At 35.7% G+C, this 20,151-nt stretch overlaps 1 protein-coding gene and 1 pseudogene across 2 annotated transcripts in view; one reads left to right on the forward strand and one right to left on the reverse strand.

Moving 5' to 3' along the window:
* Positions 1-20,151, reverse strand: part of GRM5 (glutamate metabotropic receptor 5) — a 400,870-nt gene that overhangs the window by 113,721 nt on the left and 266,998 nt on the right. For both annotated transcript variants that reach the window (XM_039848324.1, XM_039848325.1), the window contains one exon: positions 2,396-2,631. In XM_039848324.1, the coding sequence (XP_039704258.1) occupies positions 2,396-2,631 (236 nt within the window). The remainder of the gene's footprint in view (positions 1-2,395; positions 2,632-20,151) is intronic.
* LOC120590660 (uncharacterized) lies at positions 16,445-16,563 on the forward strand (annotated as a pseudogene).

Consider the following 20,151-nt stretch of genomic DNA (forward strand, 5'->3'; position numbering starts at 1 on the left):
TTGAGATACTAAAAGGACATTTGAGTAAATAAGGAAATATGGCCCAAAGTAGAAATTAGTGAATTTTTGAGTATCTATTATTGCATTCCATAGTCGTACACAAATAATTTTAAGATTTATTTCTCTTTTTAGTATTTTTGACCTATATGTTGATTGTATAATGCAAATTTTATAGTGATTTTTTTTTAAAACTATAATACTCTACTTTTAAAGCACATTGGTTTAAAGGTAGAGTATTGGTTTACTAGTTATGTGATCTTTAGCAAGTTGTTTTGTCTCTCTAAATCTTGGTTTTGTTATCTTTAAAATAAGGCTAATAATAATGCTTCTCTGATCGAGAAGAATAACAGAGATTACATACAGATGTCTATGTTTATGTACAAAATGACATCTGTTATCAGGTAAGATTCTAAGGGCATGGGGGTATTAAAGAGTACTTTTCAGTACTAGAGTAAGGAACAAATTCTGAGCAGAGAAATCACATCAGGGTGTTCATGTAGAGACAGAGAGCTACAGCAACAAGTTCAAAGGGAGGATTTCATAGAACAATTTCCATAGAAATAATGTTTCCATAGAAATCAATTAAAGAGTCTTTCAAGACTATTTCTAAATTGGACCTCCATCAGGAAAATAAAAAGAGTAAGAGAAACAAAGAACTATTTTAGGGAGAAGACTTTTCCTGCAAAAAGGAGTGGGAAAAGAAAAACATTAGTACAAGAGGGGACAAGGACCAACTAGAAAAATTTCCTTAACTACACTGGCTAGGGGCTGTCACTAACTCCTTAGTAGAAAGTAACTAGAGATGAGACCAGATCTACTGCGTACACTTTATAACTCCTCTAATGTAGCTACATATAGTAATCTTTACACAATCATAGAATGACAATACAGAGAGGCATAAGCTCCCTAAATCTCAGGAGAGGAAAGAAGTCTGTGTCCTTCAGAAACAAAATAGATCTGTAAAAGATATGAAAAACTAACAGTTATAAAAATTGAAATAGTGAAACATAAGTCGCAATACTGTTTATTCACACACATTTCTTCATGAAAATAGAAAATAAAACCAAAGGAAAATGAATAAGTATGTGAAGATTTTGGACAAGAGTTAGCAAAGTCTGAAGTGAGAGAGAAGTAAACGTAGTCTCACACTGAGCTTCTGTGATTTCTGGTTTTCATTGACCAGTGCAATATCCATACTCCGGCACCCCTTTCCTCTCCAATACCCAAATAGAAATTGACATAAGGTTGCCAGGTTCTTATTTTACCAAGTACTGACATTAAAAAAATAACAAATCACCATTTACTATCTCTACCATTTTACAAAAGAATGAACTCATACCAAAAACATAAGCTCAACATGAACTCAGGAAGATGCATCACAAAAAACTACATTGTCTCTATTTTCCTCATTTTGTTGCTGGTGTGTGACAACCTCCCTGTATACTGGCAGTGGTTCATGGATCAGGATTTCAAATCTACTGTTCCAATGCACTCTTGTGTTTCAGCATCATGGATAAGGCACCTATACCACCAACTAAAACATTTTACTCCTCTGCAAATGCATTTGGGGTTCTTATTATCCAATGTGGGACAAGTCAGTACCAACAAGTCAATTTTAACAAACCTTAACCTTTGCAGTCATTGACATATGTATCAATATTGGTCCTACCGGGTTATTAGAGTCAAGATTCCTTTTAGATGTGCTACAAATAATAATAACCAAACTTCTGTCTCACCATTATAGCACTGACAACGTTGAATTGCAGTTTTCATTGGCATGACTATCTCCCCTCATAGACACTAAACCCCTTGAGAGCAGAAACTAGTTTTCCTAATCTTGCCACCCTTACAACTAAGCAATATTTAGTGTAAGTATTTGTTGAATGATTGAATAAATGGCTCTGTTAAGGTTATGTATCCTGAAACGTCATGATTATACATAGCACATTCCTGTTACTATTTTATGGTTTATTTGTGCACGTAGTAATTGGCTCTGTCCTCCAATGTTCACTTGTTCATTCTTCAGATACATGTAAAACCCTTACTAATGTGCCTCACACTTCACTGCTATAGATAATCAAAACAAGCAAAATGTAGTTGCCTTTAAAGATGTCAAGAATAACTCCACTCTGGAACTGGCATTGTCCTCTTAGCATAGTGCCCATTTTTTGAAGAATATAAATAATATAATCATTTTAAATCTCAATAGAGTGAACACTGTTCTGATATGTTTTTCTTAGTGAGAATAAAACCTATCACTATAAGTAGCAATATCCATCCTGTTTATGCAAGAATCCTCTTCTCTAACATATTACAGCCACGATCCCAGGACACACTTTACTTAAATTAAAGCCTTAACCTCATCCACTTTAAATGAAACAATAAATCTGCTTACTATTGCAAGTCTTGTTGTATTTGCTGTTCTCTTGTGCAAACCCTTCCAGCCGGCACTGAAAACGATGCTGCCAAAATTCTTGAAACCATGGGTTTCGGAGGTTTGTTTCTGGCCGGAGCTTCAGATAATAATCATCAAACCACTTGACATCGGGAGATTGGAGCTTGATTGTGATTCCACCAACAGCTTCTCGCTGATATCCATCTGTCACATCATACCTGTCAGCCCAGCCATCACTGTGGGGAAACAGAAAAACCCTCAGCTTAGAACAGATATCTTCTAAGCATTGATTCCATTGGTTTCCCTTAAAAAAATAAATTTATTAAATGGCTACTTCAAGCCATACCATGGTCCTGCATTACATCTACATGATTATTGAGATAGTAGCTTGTTAGAATAAAAAATGCAAAACACAATAGAAACTTTGAATCTAAGAGTGCTGGATGGTACCAACCTCATTTACCTTGAACTGCAGAGAATCATCTAATGCTTTGGCAGAATTTATTGGCTGCAAACTACAGTGTATGCCTGGAAGCTGTATTATATCACCATTCATGTTATTTACTAAACATTTGATAGCTAGGTCAAATTAACTTTAAATACATTCTTTTCTTTTACTTTATAGTAATTATTATAATATAAAATAAGAGTTAAAACTTTCTAAAACACACCTACCATTAATTTAACCATCCTATGACATACTCTTTTTTTTTTTTTTACATTTTATGAGTGAATTACAGAGAGGTTAAAAAAACTTGCTGATTATGGTCATTCTATTAAATATTGATTTGTCAGATCCTCAAACTGAAGTATGTGTAGTCTGTAGTCTATATGCTCTTTCTTATCCTGTGCTACTCTAATGCATTCAAAATACACATATGAAATTATGTTTTAGAGTGACTGAAATAGCTTCTTAAAAATGTGCCATCAAGGATGGTGCCAGGGATCATACTCCTCAACATTGCTATCATTCTCTGCACTGATCACTCAATGTAATCTAGGAATTTTAAAGTAAAAGAAGTGAAATTAGAGAGTTCGCATTGCAATGATCTGAATATAACAGAATAAGGAAAATTATTCTAGGCTTATTTGAAAAATGCATGAGACACAACATTGGAAATGAAAGACATGAAACGATGTTGGTATCAAATTTGGTCACACCTTATGGCATTCAGGAAAAAAGACACTGACTTTTCCCATCCTCTTTCCCACTGTAATATGTACAACATGGGTTATGTCTCTGCTGGGAGCCAGTGGTGCAGTTCTTCCTTTGAAGAGGTGCAAGTGCTCTTTCGGAAAGATAAAGAAAGTCAAAGGAAAATTCAACAATGAAAAAAAGTAACGCCAAATGGGGAAGAGGAGGGATATGGAGAGGGTTGAGGGGAAGAACAGAAAGAAGCCTCCTGAATGCAAAGCAGAAAAGTGGCCATCGCTGGGTTTCGGGGCGGGAGGGGTAGCGGGGGTTGGGGGACGAGGTTGGATGGGGTGGGGGAAGTGGGCACCGGGGAAAGGATAAGGAAAGGATTTACATTAACAGTCATTGTTTACTTCAGCAATATTCAGATATTTCTACTTATCAGAATGTTAATTTTTTAAAATCACCCTTCAAAAGCATTTTTGCCCTTTATACTTTATTTTTGTAGGTAGAGAACATGCCCCAATATTTGGCATATAAAATCAGTGCCAGGAAAACTATTATGTAAGTAATTAATATAAATGAAAAAAGCATTTAGTTTTTTTCAGTATGCTCTGCTATATCGACTCTGACTTAAAAATTGATAATCAAAGTTGTTCCAAAGGTTATAAATTACTCATCAAAATATCATAGAGGCTTGAGACAACTTCAAAAATTTCCTAAGGCCCCAGCGGGTAGAAGACGAAAAAAATAAACAAAGTAAACCATTTCTTCCTCTAAATCCTCCTTGACAAGAAGGCATTTCATTAAAAATTATCTGTGGTGAAATTTCAAAAACTTTTGTGGCAGATCAGGAAAAAAATAATAATGCAATATGTTTTGTACCAGTGTTGAATTTTGTTACTTCACACATTATTTTCCCTCAAGTTTCTCATTTTCAGCTGCAGAAGATTTTATTTAAAGCTGACAAGGTGAAATGAAGTGGGCTTGTTTGCCTCATTTTCTCCCTTGTTTTGGAGGGTTTATTATATCACTGATACGAGAGTGCAGGTCTCATTGGTACTTGAGGAGATGCATGGGCGTGCTGCAAATGGGACAGGAAGCTCTGTTTGTCAAGCAACCATTCTCCAAGGAAGAGGGAATTTAAATCTCTCCTTTCGTTGATGCTAGCTTGCTCTTATATAATGCTATGATTATGAATATTACATAAGAAATGTAAGATTATAATGGGTCCAATTTACCCTTCACAATTCATTCATTGAATTTAATGGGGATTGTAAAAGCCTGTCTTGATAAACTTTTTTGAAGGTAATATTTCCATAAAAAATGTGTCACAATCAGAATGTTAATTTCCCCATCTCTTATCATGTTATTTTTTTTTTTGTTAAGGTATAAATCTCTTCTCCACACTTAAGAATTTACCTGGAGATGATATTTTATTAGTAGTCTATAAGTTAGAGTTGTGAGTTTAAAATAATTCTGGTCCATATGTTTTCATTCAACAGCAAAATTAAAATCATAAAGGAGTTTGTGTGTAATCAGAAAATTCTAACATCTATGTGACAAGACAGAGTTTTCTATTTAAACTCATTGGGGACTATCTGCTATGTAAATCTCGAGAAAGTTCATTCCATGCTGGCAAAGTTAGAGGACACTGTATTGACTTTAGGTTATTAAATATTAACATTTTCATAAAAATGTGCTTTTAAGATTTGAGTTAAGATGATAGGGTATCTCTAAGTAAGGAATAATAAGTAAAATGAAATACCAAGAAAAACTTGAGCTTACTTTTCTACTATCTAATGCTTTCTAGTACATTGAGAGCAGACTGTCAAGATTCTGGCATTACTTTAATGCCTTTGAGTGACATATACTTTACCAAATCAGGAAAAAAACGGAGAGGAAGATAAGGAAACAAGCTGGAAAGGTACCATATTTAAGACACTTTTTTAGGTTTAGTATTTTAGATTTTTTAGATTTAGTAGATTTAGTATTTATCTATCTGTCCGTCCATACATCTGTCCATCCATCCATCCATTCATCGATCCATCCATCCATCCATCCATCCATCCATCCATCCATCCATCCATCCATCCAATTTCTCTCTCTTCTCACTGCTTGGCATTTTATCTATCTCTTCATAATCCATTTCATTATTTTCTTTCCAAATCTTTGATAATGAGTCGATCCTTTTGTGTTTGCAGATTCACTTAGTTGCCAAAATTTATTTGCAGCCTCAAATCAATACTCGTGGCACCTTTGCAGTCATTTTCAGACATGCACAAAGTAGCAAAAAAATGTGTCTCCTGATATGTACGTTCCCAGCTGAGATTGAACAAGGCTTTCTTGTTACAGCTTTCGAGTGTCTTTTTCATGGTCTACTTAGTGCCAAGCTTGTGTGTGTGTGTGTGTGTGTGTGTGTGTGTGTGTGTGTGTGTGTGTGTGTGTATTGATTTCTTTGTTTAAAATAACCCCCAAGTGCAGTGCTGATGTTTATCTTTAGAGTTCCCAAGTGCAGGAAGGCTGTGATATACCTTACATAGAAAATACATATGTTAAATCAGCTGAATTCAGGCTTGGGTAAAGTGATATTTTCTGTCAGTTTAATATTAATGAATCAACAATAGTATAAAATAAGGTTTCTTTAGAGAGGAACACAACATAAAGCAAGATTATGTTTTGACTATTGATGAAAATGTTGTGACTAGAAACTCGGGACAATTTAAACTTATATTTCCCCTAGGAGCAATGGTCAGTATTCACTAATTCACTGTTTGGCACATATTTATAGAACATAACTACTGTGAATAACAAGAATTGATTGTACATATATATTCTTAATTTGGATATCCTCTTCGTAAAGCAACCAGTCTTTCTTTGGCTATAGAAAGAGGGCGACTTGGACATTTAAAACAGGAAAAAATATTTTTAACTTTCTGAGGCTGGTTTAACTAAAGGAAGACTCTTTGCTATGTACCCATTCTCAAAACACCTCCTCAGTAAATACCTTAGATTCCTTTAAATCTTCCCTGCAGACATCTTAAGGACATGCTCATCTAGCACCTTCATTTTCTTCCTAAAATTGTATTACTAAAATATATACGCCTACAATCTACCTTTCCCCCTTTCTCCTCTCAAACCCAATTCCCATTATTTTTTTATAATTAGCAAACCATAAAAGTTTGATTCTTATCTGTTTTCAGTAGAAGGCTCTTGTTTAGAACAAAATTCTAAGTGGCTCTGGAATTCTTCAGTCATCTTCTATATTTTTATAACTTTCCTTATTTTCTTCCACATTTATTAAATATGCACCTATCTTGGACTAACTTATTTTGCGGCAATAAGCAGTGCCAATAGCTCAATGGTTTAGAACAAAAGTTTATTTATTGATCAGTTTTTAGGTTCACTGCAAAAGACCTATAACTCTTCATGTCACCTTCATTCTGAGACATAGTCTGAAAGAGCAATTTCCTTCTGGGACATGGCCTGTCTTGCAGAAGGAAGAAACAGAGCATAATAGAACCATGCAATGGTTCTTAAGTGTTCTGCTTAGAAGTGACACATCTCACTGACCAAAGCAAGTCATATGGCCAAACCTGACCTGAATGGGACAGGTATGTATGATTTTTCCCACAGATAATATTTGTAAATATTGTGAAGAAAAATGTAATCTACCACATTTACTATGTGTTGAAATTGTATTGAACGTAAGTTAAATAGGTTTCGACAGTCTACTCCAGGAGCTCACAGTCTAGAGGAAGAATGAGAGAGGAACACAAACATATAAATAAATGACCACATACAAGCGAGCATTGTTGTATATGTGAACCAAATACACTGGGAGAGATCAGTAAGTGACTCACTCTTCGTTGGAAGATAAAATTTGAATTGAGTTTGAAAAATGGATAATGGAGCAATAATAGTATTTTGAAATATTCTAGATATGAGAAGGCATGTGTGAATCAGGGAATAGTGAATATTAAGCACTGAAGCCATGTAGAGTGCAGAAGATAGTGAAGTAATGAGAAAGTAAGCCGAGAAGGACCAACTGTGAATGGTCTTTGTACCATCCCAAAAGTCTTGGATTTCATCATTCAGGTAATGGGGGGCTAGTGGTGGCTTCTCAGGTGGGGAATGACATAAAGAGAGATGAGAATTGGATGAACTGTGATAACAGTGTGAGTGGTAGATCAGAGTGGTTGCACATGAGTGTTAGAGATTTAAGTTAATGTGTTGTGCTGGTCAAGGAAACCTATCCTGGACTGAATTAAAGCAGTAGCAGTGGGGACGAAGGGCCTTATTTGTAAGGAATTCTAGGAATCCTTAAGACTGTATTTGTGGAGAATAGAGGATAAGAGGGACATTTATGGGGAAAGACCAGTGATATTGTAAGTGGTATTGTAGCTCTATGTCCTAGGTTGTAAAATACAGGAAGAGAACCAGTTTAGGGTGACAAAATAAGAAAATGAATACAGGTTGGAGTCTATGATGATGAGATTTCCCTTTATATGTTCTCTAGCATTTCTTTTCTCCTGGATTTCTATCTATTCTCTGCATATACAATTGAATATTAAAAATATTCAAGTTAACCATTTTCTTATATGTGATTCCAGCACCAGATTAATTCACCCTATTCTATTATTTATGGTTTTGTATGAGAATAAAAATTATAGAACTGTAAAGGCCTAATACTCTATATCATTATATCCTTATAATATAAATATTTTAACTTTAGAATTATTTTTATCATTCATTGCATTGAATTATTGATATATAAAGCATACCAATGGTTATAGTTATATAATAATTACTGCAGGATTTACAACCAATAGATTTAATATCAAAATATGTTCTGGAATTTGAAGGCTCTGAGGGACACATCTTATCAGGAGTAAAAAGAACTCTTAGAAAATTATGAAGAAAAAAAGGTTTACGAATTATCGATATTAGTGTAAAGTGGTAGATCACTTTAAACTTGTCTCCCTTATGAAAATAAAAATCTGTACGATGCATATGGTATAATCTTTCCTTCCTTTTCTCATTTCCTATTAATATATGTTTTAAGTTACTGCTATGGAAAACAGAAAAATATATGTAGTACAGAAAATTGCATTGGGCGATCCAATGCAATAACAGTCTCCATGTTCTATTCACTCCAATTCATTAATTCTGTAAGCATTTTGAATACCTCCTCTGTGCATCCAAATTTCACAGACACTGTGGTAGGTTCCAGTATATTCCCTTAAGGAGCCAATAGTCCATTAGGCACGACCTGCTTGAAAGGGCATTGCCTACTTCCAGCCCATTGGAAGTTTCCTTATTTATTCTACAGACTGAACGTCTTTCCTTTTCACTCAGTCTTTCCACAGAAAGTACAATTCATTAGGTTTCCAGTCACTGAATCACCACATACTGAAAATCACATTTCTGCCCTGCTTCCCTGAGATTATTCCCCGATCACCTCAATTCCGGCTGTTTCTAAACTCTTAGTCTTAGATCTACAATCTCTTGATTTATTTACATGGTAGGCTAATCACATATAATGAGTAAGATTTCATTAGTTGAACTCTCAATGGCAACACGATTATTTAGCATAACTCCACAGTGTTCTTGGGGAGGTATCTGCCATGGGCAAATTACATAAATAGATCTCCTCAAAGACTGTTTCAAAAGGAGCAATCCCAGACTGAAAATGTAGTCATCAGAATGACTGCTTCTACAGTCATTAAATTTGTCTCAGTAGATGTGAACGGGGTGGGGATAGGTCGTGGGGAGGGTTTGGAAGGAGGGTGTCACGGGTGTTCCGTGCACACACAATTATTCTTGCTTACTGAATTTTTTAGTCCTGCTTATCATGATGGTATTGGTGCTGCTGACACTAACCACACACATGTTGTGAATGAGAGATATAACACCTTGATTCTTATTTCTCAGATTTTTATCACACTTTCACACCTCCAAGCCTTTGAGTATGGTATTCCCTCTGCACAGAGTGCCATCCTTTCACCTCCTTTGGAAGTCAGTCTATACAAACCAAATTCAAATTAGCTCAGACCTCCTACAACTATTCCTTCCCACACTAACATGTTTGGCCTTCCAAAGTGAGGAAATATAGAAGAGAGGTGGGGAGTTTTTTGATTTGATAAAATCTATTTTATCCATCAAGCAGACAGACTGAGCTTGAAAATAACTTATGAAAACCTTTCTTAAGCTCCCCTGGGCTCAATAGTTCTCTCTTCTCTGCTTCCAAAATACTGTGACATTTATTCCTTCATAAACTGAATGAGTATTAGGTAACTAATATTATAAATGTGGCAGTATAGTGGTAAACAAGAAGACAATATTTCTTCTCTCATACAGGTAACATTATGATGCTTTCGTTTTGTATTTGTCATTGTATTAAAGTTAGATACATTTATTTCTGTTTTCTCCAAGTAGACTATAAATTTTATGTTTTGGCTATTTCCTCATCCTTATGTTTATTATAATGTCTAGCAGATAGTAAGCGCTCAAGAAATGCTTATTAGAAAATTAGACTTTAAAAGGCAAACTTCAAATTATAGAGGATTCTTTTCAGATAAATGCATATATTAATTTTTAATTAAGAAATCAATGGTGTCAGATGTACCTTATAAAATGACTGAAAGGCTGAATTGATTCCTCCTCAAAAATGGTCCTCTCTATTCTCTACCTGGTACTATTGAGGTTAATGAGAACATTCACTAGGCTGCATCCCAGCATTTTTTTTTTCAAAATCTGTTCACAGCCCACATAATTATTATGGAAACTGCTGTTCTACCCACATGTAATCATCGTCCTGCCAAACCTCTTACCAATAGCATTTTAACAGATATTTTGGGATTTTTTTTTTTCTAACAGTGGGAGTCTACCGACTACTTGGCTGTCTTCACATAATATTCCTTTTTTTCCCCCTCTGGGAGAGTAGGAGGTCTTAGAATCTCTAAATAATAGTGAAAAGCAAGGAAAGATATTGTTCTAATGAATATATACCAGTCAACACTAGTGAATTATTTAATTTCAAAAGAAAGCACAATGTAGAATTTTTGAGAAAATGGTTAGGTTATTTACTGAAAATTAACTTATCATCAAGGTTTGTAAATCTTAGTTTTTCCAGTTTCCAAGGCTTTATATATAAGTAGATGTGGACTAGAGGAGCTATGTCAGAACATTTAAAAGAAGGATGAAAAGTCAGGAACCTAAAGTTTGCTACGTGTCTAGCATAGGACAGGTGATTGTCATTGTATTACTTTTCCTAATTCTCTTTCAGCCATAGAGATAATTATTATTATCCCTAGTTTTAAACATTGAGGACACTGAGGCTCTGAGGGATTAAGTAATCTACTCAAAATCCCATAGCAAATATTACCCAGATCTTTCTAGTTCTAAAACTCCAGTGCCTTCCATACTTAACAAAGACTCCAAAGTAATGACACAGTGATGATAGCACTGAGAAATGTTTCTTAAGAGGGATCATATTGAAGGGGCAGGGCATGCAATAGAAGACAGGAAGCAGAGTGTAAGGCTGGGACTGTAGAGGTAAAATTCTAACATGGCCTTCAAGATTCCTACTTTTTGATGTGCACACACCTTCTTCTACTTTTTCAATCAAACACTAATCTAGATAAGTGCTACTATGAAGGAATTTTCAAGATATAATTAAGGACCCAAATAAATCGACCATAAAATAAGGACATTATCCTTAGCATGTCTAACCTAATCAGGTGATCCCTGAAAAGGGACTGCTCTTCCTCTACAAAGAGAGGCAATCATGAGACAGATTTGGCAGGAGAGAGCTAGAGGAGGAGCTCCACCGATGGCTTTGTGTAAAGGAAAGCAGGTGGCCTCTAGGACCTGAGGATGACCCAGGCTAACAACCAGCAGGGAAATGGACTCAGGCCCACATCCTAAAGGAACTGAATTCAGCCCAAAACTTGAATGTGTGTGGAAGCAGTTTCTTTCACAATGCCTCCATCAAGGAATGCAGCTCGGCCAACAGGTGATTTCAGCCTTTTTAACCCTGAGTGGTAAACCTGCTTATACCATACACGGACTCCTGACCTCCAGAAAATATGAAATAATAAATGAACACTGAAGCTGCTAAATTTGTGGTAATTTACTACCCATCAATAGAAAGTTATTACCAACTCTCCACCCCTCTTTTATATTTCCTCACTTAGAAGGCCAAACATGCTAATGTGGGAAGGAATACAGTCGTAGGAGGTCTGACCTAATTTTGAATTTGGTCCGTGTAGACTGACTCCCAAAGATTTGAGGATTTTAGAAAATGACGGACAGTATTAAACATTAGAATAGATGTAACGTCCATCCTGCCTTGATGTAGACCCTTGGATGTCAGGAATTCTCCCTTCTGGATTAAAGTCGTATCTCTCCATGAATATTTCCTTACCATACACATTCTTCACAGAGAAGAACCTGAGGAAAATCTGCATAAATAGATTATTTTGTGAATTACACAATCTATTGTTTCTCTTGGCACATTATAGTCATTTGGAGAAATGCAAAATTTGAGGCAACTGCATAAAATGTGCAATATAATAAGCTAAATGATTCAGTTAAATAAAGGAAGCACGTTATGAGTAGGCTATTGTATCTATAGCTTTACATAACTTTTTTTATGTTTTCTCATGAAGCTTCCTTGCTTAGCATAACCTTCCAGTTTTCAGACTCCAAACCCTTCTTTTGCTGAATTGGACTAATTTCTTTTGTGATGCTGGTAAGCTAAACACAATGTTCACTCAAGTAGTCAATAATTATTTTTTGAACATCTATTAAATTCTAAGCAATAAGGCCAACTTCATGATGACAGTGATGAATATAATACCCCCTCCCTATCACCACTACCAATTTGTTTTCTTCCCTTATTTTTTATAACAAGTTACCAGGGACTTCATAATTTCTGATCTAATATATATTTCTCATACTTTCCTCAACCTTCCCGCACTATTTGACACAAATCTTTCATTTAGCAAAATCTTTCATTTAGCAAAACATTGCCTATGCCAATTTCTCTGCAGAGTGCTACATATGAGGAATAAAGAGAAGAAAAATACTCACTCCCTACCCACTCTTCAGCATTAAAGCCTGACAAATAAAAACTTAAAGTGCTAACAGTGTATTTAGGGTTTGCTGTCTGCCAGGCATCATTCTAAGCACTTTACACAGATGCTTCTTTTCTGTCGGGTATTATATAGAGTATAATCCTGAAAGGTAGATATTTTTACATCTTCACATTTCATGTGAGGAAACATCTACTTGAAAAGTAGTAAATCATCAAAAATATACAGGATTCGAACTCAGTCTACCTAAATGTAGAAACCAAACTGAACCAGTACAACCTATTAATGTGATCTTTGATCCAAATCTGTGTCCAAATCTACCTGACTTTATATATGAAAATGCAAAGAGGAGAGTTATTTTCATTTCTGTTGCACACACACCCACATACTGCACACACACCCTGGAATCGTTTTTATTTTTCTTCCTGAAACTGTAAACAAATAATTGCTTTATACCACTATATTTATCTGCTGATAAAATATCCATCATTGTAGCATTAGGAAAGTTATAAAGAGTCTCTCTACTCACAAGGAAAAGAGCTATTACAAGATGCTCAAGAGATCTTGATATCTGTATATAAACACAGAATGGACTGTCTTCAATTCACATTTCACTTTGAGGCAACATTGTTTTTCTTGACAAAATATCCCCCATGACACCAACCGAAACCAAGTCTATTGTTAACTTCTCACATCTATCAGATGCAGTTTACCAATGAACACTTACAAGCTGTAGGAGACCAGTAAATAATTGAAAACTGCTCTGGGCATGAGATAAATTTTAGAAACAGTCATTATATAAGAAGCCAGACAAACGTCAGAAACTAAAAGCCTGAAAAATTTAGATGCCACATGCCCAATAATTAATCCAAATAGACTGAAAGTTAAGTCACATATGAGAACTGAACAGCTACTTCCATTTCTAGCTGTGATAAATTAGATAAACTTCCTCTGAAAACAAGTAGAAAGGCTGAATAAACTTTTTGAAAAAATCTGTTTGTGCTATCAGAAAACTATCTTTCAGCCAGGACTCAAGGGACCAAGATCCTGGAGGAAAAAAAAAATGTACTGAGGTAAGCCTTACCCCTTTGAGGTATGTGACAGTTCGTTGAAAGGCAAGGATGAGGGGCTAAGAAGTTGCAATAGAAGTAGTAGCTGACAGAGCAGCTTGGCTGGTGACCTGAATCTGGCAGAACTGCCCATCAAACTCAGATAGGGCCATCAGTTCTATTCTGCAGATGGACAGAGCCACTGGCTGGTGTCTCCACTCAGGCTCAGCTGCAAGGAGGAATGTGGGCTGCCAAGGCCTGAATGCTGATTGCTGTAAATCCTACCCTTCTTATCTGTTTCTATCAGACTCTCAGTGGTCAAGACTCACTGATTTCTCCAATGATCTTTGTGAGATGAGACCCAAGTGTGCCTCCTAGGAAGCACCCGCTAAACGTTGGAGGAGCTAGATCTCTACCTTGGGCTCTTTTTCCCCTTAGAGAAACCATAGGCCCAGGTAGGCCCTCTTATGGTGGGGCTCTGCTGGCCTGGGGGAGAGGTGATATGGTTAGAGTGCAGCCACTCCTCTTATTCTTCTAATTGGATTCTTCTCAGTCTCCATGTTCCAGAGAGGTGCTTAAGCCTCACTCCTGGGTTCTGGGATTTTCACAAGGGTGTCTTGTCTATGGATAGTTACTAGCTGGTCTTATTGTAAGGACAGCAGAAGTCAAGAACAATGTATGTTGCCATCTTAATTGTGTCACTCTGGCAGTGGTTTAGTTTTCACAGATATTTTAAATGTGAATGTGACACAATTAAATTTGCAGTTTTGATAGATGACTCTTTTTATACAAATAGATTTGAAGAAATAAAGGTAGAGTTACTTATTAAGAGGCTACTGCAATAATTTAGGTGAGGACTGATGAGGGTTTGAAAAAGAGAAGTGATTGCAGGATGAGAAGTAAGGGACTTCAGAAATATTCTATTTAGATGTTCAAAGAGGCATGATTTGTTGTAATATTCTGTGGAGTAGGGAGTAGGAAAAGGAGTCTGGAATGACTCTGAATTCCCTTGAGTGATCAGCACCATTTACTAAAGAGAAATGTGGGTAGGAGAGTTTAGTCTTAGATATATTGACTTTGAAATGTTTGTGAAACATAAGTGGCTTATGTCAGAAATACAGTTATAGACATAATCTGAATTTAGAGAAGTCTGGTCTGAGATATTTAATTTAAATGTTGTCAACAGATTAATATTTGATAGAACTGTTAGAGAAAATGTTATTTCAATAAGTGTTTTAGGCAATGTGGGCAAGGAAGAAATATAGACACTAGATAATGCTAATACTTATGGAATACATGGAGAAAACATTCTTATAGGATTTTGATAAAGAAAAGATAAAGAGGGAAGAGAATAACAGTGGTGGGGAGTGGAGTGCTAACTTAAAGCCAAGAAAAGCCAGAGCTTCAAAAGGAATAATAACAGCCAACAATGTTAGATCCAAAAGAGAGCATAGGATTTTAAATTGTCCTTAAGACCTGGCAACACAACTGGGGAGTTTTGGTGGAGTGTAAGGACAAAAGCAGATTTTAATGAAGACTGTAGAAGAAAATAGGCAGAAGACAAAGTTGATGTGAACCATGAAAGAACAGATCAAATTGCATGCTTTTCTCTAGAAGTCTTCAACAATTTAGAAATAGGGCTACAGCAGGTGGATTATAGAATGGAATTTGCTGAATTAGAGAAGTGTGAAAATCAGGCTTGGAAGAGATTTGAGGGTGTTGCTGAGAAAGGAGTTTAATCAGCTATGGCATAGGATGATTAAGAAAGTCAGGCTGGCATGCAAGAAGCTGAAATATTGGGAAAAAATGGAGAAATCATAAGACAAGGGAATTCTATGAGAGCAAGACCATAGCAAGGGCAGTGAAAATAAGAAATGGTAAAAGCAAAAATTAGATGGTAAAAGTGAAATGAGAGATGATAAAGCATGCTTATCCAGAGGGTAGATACTGGATTTCTGATTTCTAGGTGATGGAAGAATTCAGGATGTGCCATTAGGCACGTGCTAGCACAGATAAGGCATTTATTTTTCTTACCCACCATGCAACACTATTCTTTCCAATTAAATTTCACTTCAACTAATTATTTTAAACACCCATATATTATCATGCTAGATTATAATAAAGACATTTTACTACTAGAAGCTTTTGAACATATAACAGTAAACAACATTTTAATGATACGGAGGTTATTTTGTTTGTTATGCTTGTTATTTGTGGTTTATTTGGTTGAGTTATTTAAACCCAATATGATGTTCATCTGATGGACAGAATATTTTTATCTGAGTACATGATCCTCTTGTCTTTTCTGCTAACCAGACAAGCACTGATAGTATGTGATCTCTAGAGCAGTTAGGGTTTTACACACATAGTCACACACATGTATACACATATCAACGCATATGCTAACACATGCAAGCGCACATACATGCATGCTTTCACACACTGATACAAATATATTTGCACAGGAAAAACAGAATCTATTATTTTCAGTGTAAGCATTCCCTCATCTGAGACATTATTCCTGACAGAATATTTTGGAAAGAGGCAAACAGTTCTAAAGAACTGAGACAATATGATGATGTGCAGTTGTGAAATTATTGGCAATGAGCAATGCAAGATTTTAGTCACCATGTAATACCAAAGGAATCAACACCAAAATTATCAATACTCTGAGTGTGAAGTGAGGCAATTCAGTCATTTTTCTCTGGACCCTGGTCATTAAAGTCACCCCAGAGGAGCCTGGAAACTTAAGAATAATTTATTTCTGGTCTACAGTCATGCCACCCTGAACACGCCTGATCCTGTCTGATCTCGGAAGCTAAGCAAAGTCGAGCCTGGTTAGGACTTGGATGGGAGATCACCTAGGAAGACCAGGTCCTGTGGGCGTAAAATAGTAATAATAATAATAATAATAATAATAATAATAATAATAATAATAATAATTTATTTCTGAGAAGCAGATGTATTTGCTTCTCATCTTACCAAGTTCATTTATTAAATATTTTTTAGGCTGATAAAATCACTTTTCTAGTTTTTTCTTGCCTCTAAATGGTTTAAATGTACTGGCTGTTCATTCCTGAATGTCTAGTTAGGGTGAAAGTCATGTTTCAGAAGTAAAAAGGGGGAAAAAGGTCTTTAGGGAGGTATGTTTTATCTTTAGTGGAAAATATGAACCCAGGCAATGAGAGAAGACTAGAGAAGGGGTGGTCAGGGCCAAATGGCTCATAGTTTAATATCTGTAATATCAGACCAGAGTATACACACTATTTTGGGGAAAAAAAAGTGTTATTAACAAGCATTTATGTGCCACAGGTTGTTGGACTCTGTTGCAGTATTTGAAATGAGCAGATGTGAGGGCAAGGTATAGACTTACAGAGAGAACATTGAGAAGATTCAGAGAAGTGGGAGAGAAGAATCTGCAGATCTTGTTTATATGCTGCATCTAAGAAATATCCGAATGAATTAGAGAATCATTCTAGAACATATTTTTGTAGGGAAGAAGTGCTGAGGGTCACTGACCTCTACTGCATTTTATGTGATTGACCACTTCCTCCTAGAAAATCTCTTATCCTGTGGCTTCCAGGGTACCATCCTATGCTGGCATTCCTCACTGCCCTGGCTTCATTCTCTGGGATTCTGCAAGTGGGCCTCTCTTCCTATTCCTGCACCTTAGGGATTGGTGTTCCCTGGGGAGTTGTCTTTGGTATTTTTTACCTGCACTTTTATACAGTCTCTTGTACATTTCATCCTATGACTCCAATTACATTTTTATCCAATTACTTCTAAATTTCTGCCTCCAGCTTTGTTATTCTTCCTGAGTTCTTCCTTCCCTGGTAAGGAAGAGTATTCAACACCTATGAGATAGCTCGACCCAGGGGTACTTCCAATATAACTTATTCAAAACTATTATATTTATCATTTTCCCTGACAGCAACTATTGCCCTCTCTGATGTACGTCTCTAGATGGGTGCTACCATTATTCCTCTAATTGTTCAAACCAGAGTCTTAAGGAAGGTCTGGTGTCACTCTTCCTTACCAGGGATCTCCCACTTCTAGGGACAAAGTCATGGTGATGCCATGTCCTTTCTATCTTGGGAACCTGCTCCTTTTCCCACAACCACCCCAGTGTTGGATTTATTTAGGAACTCCTCCTTTCTTGCTTGGAATAGATAGTATTGGTCTTCTTTTGCTTTTATTTGTGAGATTATAAAACACAACTTTAATGATATTACACCTGTGCCTAAACATTCTCCTTGGCTTTCTCTGCCTTTAAATAAAGTCCAGACTCCTCAACAAAGTCCATAAGAATCTTCATGCTGTTGTCCTTGCCCATCATTATCTCCCATCATTCTCCTGTTTTTTTTTTTTTTCTGTGTGCTTTGATTACTTCAAGTTTCTCCCTAGAAGCTATCATGGTTTCTTCTTACTAATTCTCCCTATCTCCAGTTTTAATAATCAATCATGTTTGTTTAGTTCCACCTTTCTTCTTTTCATCTTACTAACTTCTACCTGTTCTTCTCACTTCATTTCGGATGCCTTCTAAGTCTTACGATCTCACCTGTCTGAAAGAGATATGCATTTTTGTACCTTAAACATTCTTTGCTTAATTTCAATTTAGCATTTCAATAGTTAATATGCCTCTCTTCAAGAAAGTGAAATTCTTATGAATAGTGTTTAGGTCCCTAGCCCCAGCACTTAATTCATTGCTTGTCAATAAACAGAGACTTCATAATGCTGAATAAACAGGAGTGTGGTAATTGTTGAAGAGGAAGGGCTTTCTCATAAGGAAAAGAGATATGCTAGCAATTTAAGTGGATAAAGATTTTGGAGGATATGCTGAGCTTTCAGGCCTGTAGGGGATTTGGGAGGGGAAGTAATATTTTCTGTCTTCAAGAAGATTAAAATCTTCTTGGTCGATAAACTTTTGGTACACAAAATAATTTAAAACAACCTAAGGCTATTTATAAGTAAATGGCAAGTGTTTGATGCACACAAGAAGAGAAGTTCAACAGTAGGGGGAATTTAAAGGAATGAGGATCATCCTGTCAGGCTTTAAAGAAAAAGAAAGAACTTGAACTGCATTTTTATGTATTCATAGCTTTTATATAGATTGAGAAAAATATGATTTTTTTAAAGATAAAGGGACCATGAGGTAAAAGAATGTACATTTTTCATGGCATGTGTGAGTGGAAGTAAGAATTCTGTCTTAATTATTGCCTCCATGAAGATCTGAACTCTCTCCAAAGGTTCTGTCCAACAATTATAACTATTTACCAGATCGTTCTATCAATATGCCCCATTCTCTTCTGAAACTCTATACTTAAAATTAAACTCATCTTTTTTTCTACTTGCCCTTTCTAGACCTCTCTCAAGTAATCCAGAATTCAAAAACTGGACTCATTCTTCCACATCCCTCACATACAGAGTCAAGTAATGATCTTTGCACTTAATAGGTATTCTATAAATGTTTGTTGAATTAACAAAAGGAAAGACTTTGGAGTTGAACGTGACCACATAGAGGGCTAAATACAGGGACATGTGAATTGAGTGTGGAAATGCAGAATAACAGATAGCTACAATTGAGGGTCTGGGCATCCTTACATATAAGAGAATCAATCACAGTGTGTTTAAAGAGTGAGAAACCTCAGGTCCTGGGAACTGCAGCTCTGGTTTCATGAACCCTTGGATAAAAGCCCTGAGGTTAATTCTAACAAAGAACTTGGCAACAAAAATCATTAGGTAAATCAAAGTATTTTATCCTTTAGGGAAGTTACCACTATTTCATAAAACTTAATTTAATGTCTTAAATTTTATTGTAACACACTTAAAATTTAGTCTATCTAATTCAGTGTTTTACTCCCATAATCGATTGATTGTGTAACCATAATTGACTGGACTCTCACTTTCAACCTTTTCAGAGGAGCTATAAAATTCTTCAAAGCACATTATTAATTCAGTCTTTAATGAATTATTTGTAAACATAACAAATGTTTATTAGGTAACTACTATATGTCTATGCTACCATTTGAATTACAATGACATATATAAGACATTCTTTATCTACCTTCACGCACATCCCTTACACACCTAAGATCCTTGGGGGCAGGTATTATATCTTTGTTATATTTATATCTCAGTACTTGGAAAATAGTAAACACTGAATAAACATTTGTTGAATTAATGGATGATAAATTAAACATTATAAGGGCTATGGTTTCTATATGCACAGGATGCTAAAGGAAGTATAGAAAGAATAATTACTTATTGCCTAGAAAAGTGTATTTCAGAGAGTATATTTTCAATTTTGTTGATAAATTTTGAAATGAAAAAGTGAATGAGACACAGTGAATTCCTCAATTCAATTACTCTATTGTTATCAAGCTGCTATATATATAATGGAAGTGATTATTTTTAAACTGCAATTTATAGACTTGATAAGTTAATGGATTTTTAAAGCTGAAGTTAATCCATTCA

This window comes from Pteropus medius, unplaced genomic scaffold (genome assembly GCF_902729225.1).
Source record: "Pteropus medius unplaced genomic scaffold, Ma_sr-lr_union100, whole genome shotgun sequence".
NCBI classification, from domain to species: domain Eukaryota; kingdom Metazoa; phylum Chordata; class Mammalia; order Chiroptera; family Pteropodidae; genus Pteropus; species Pteropus medius.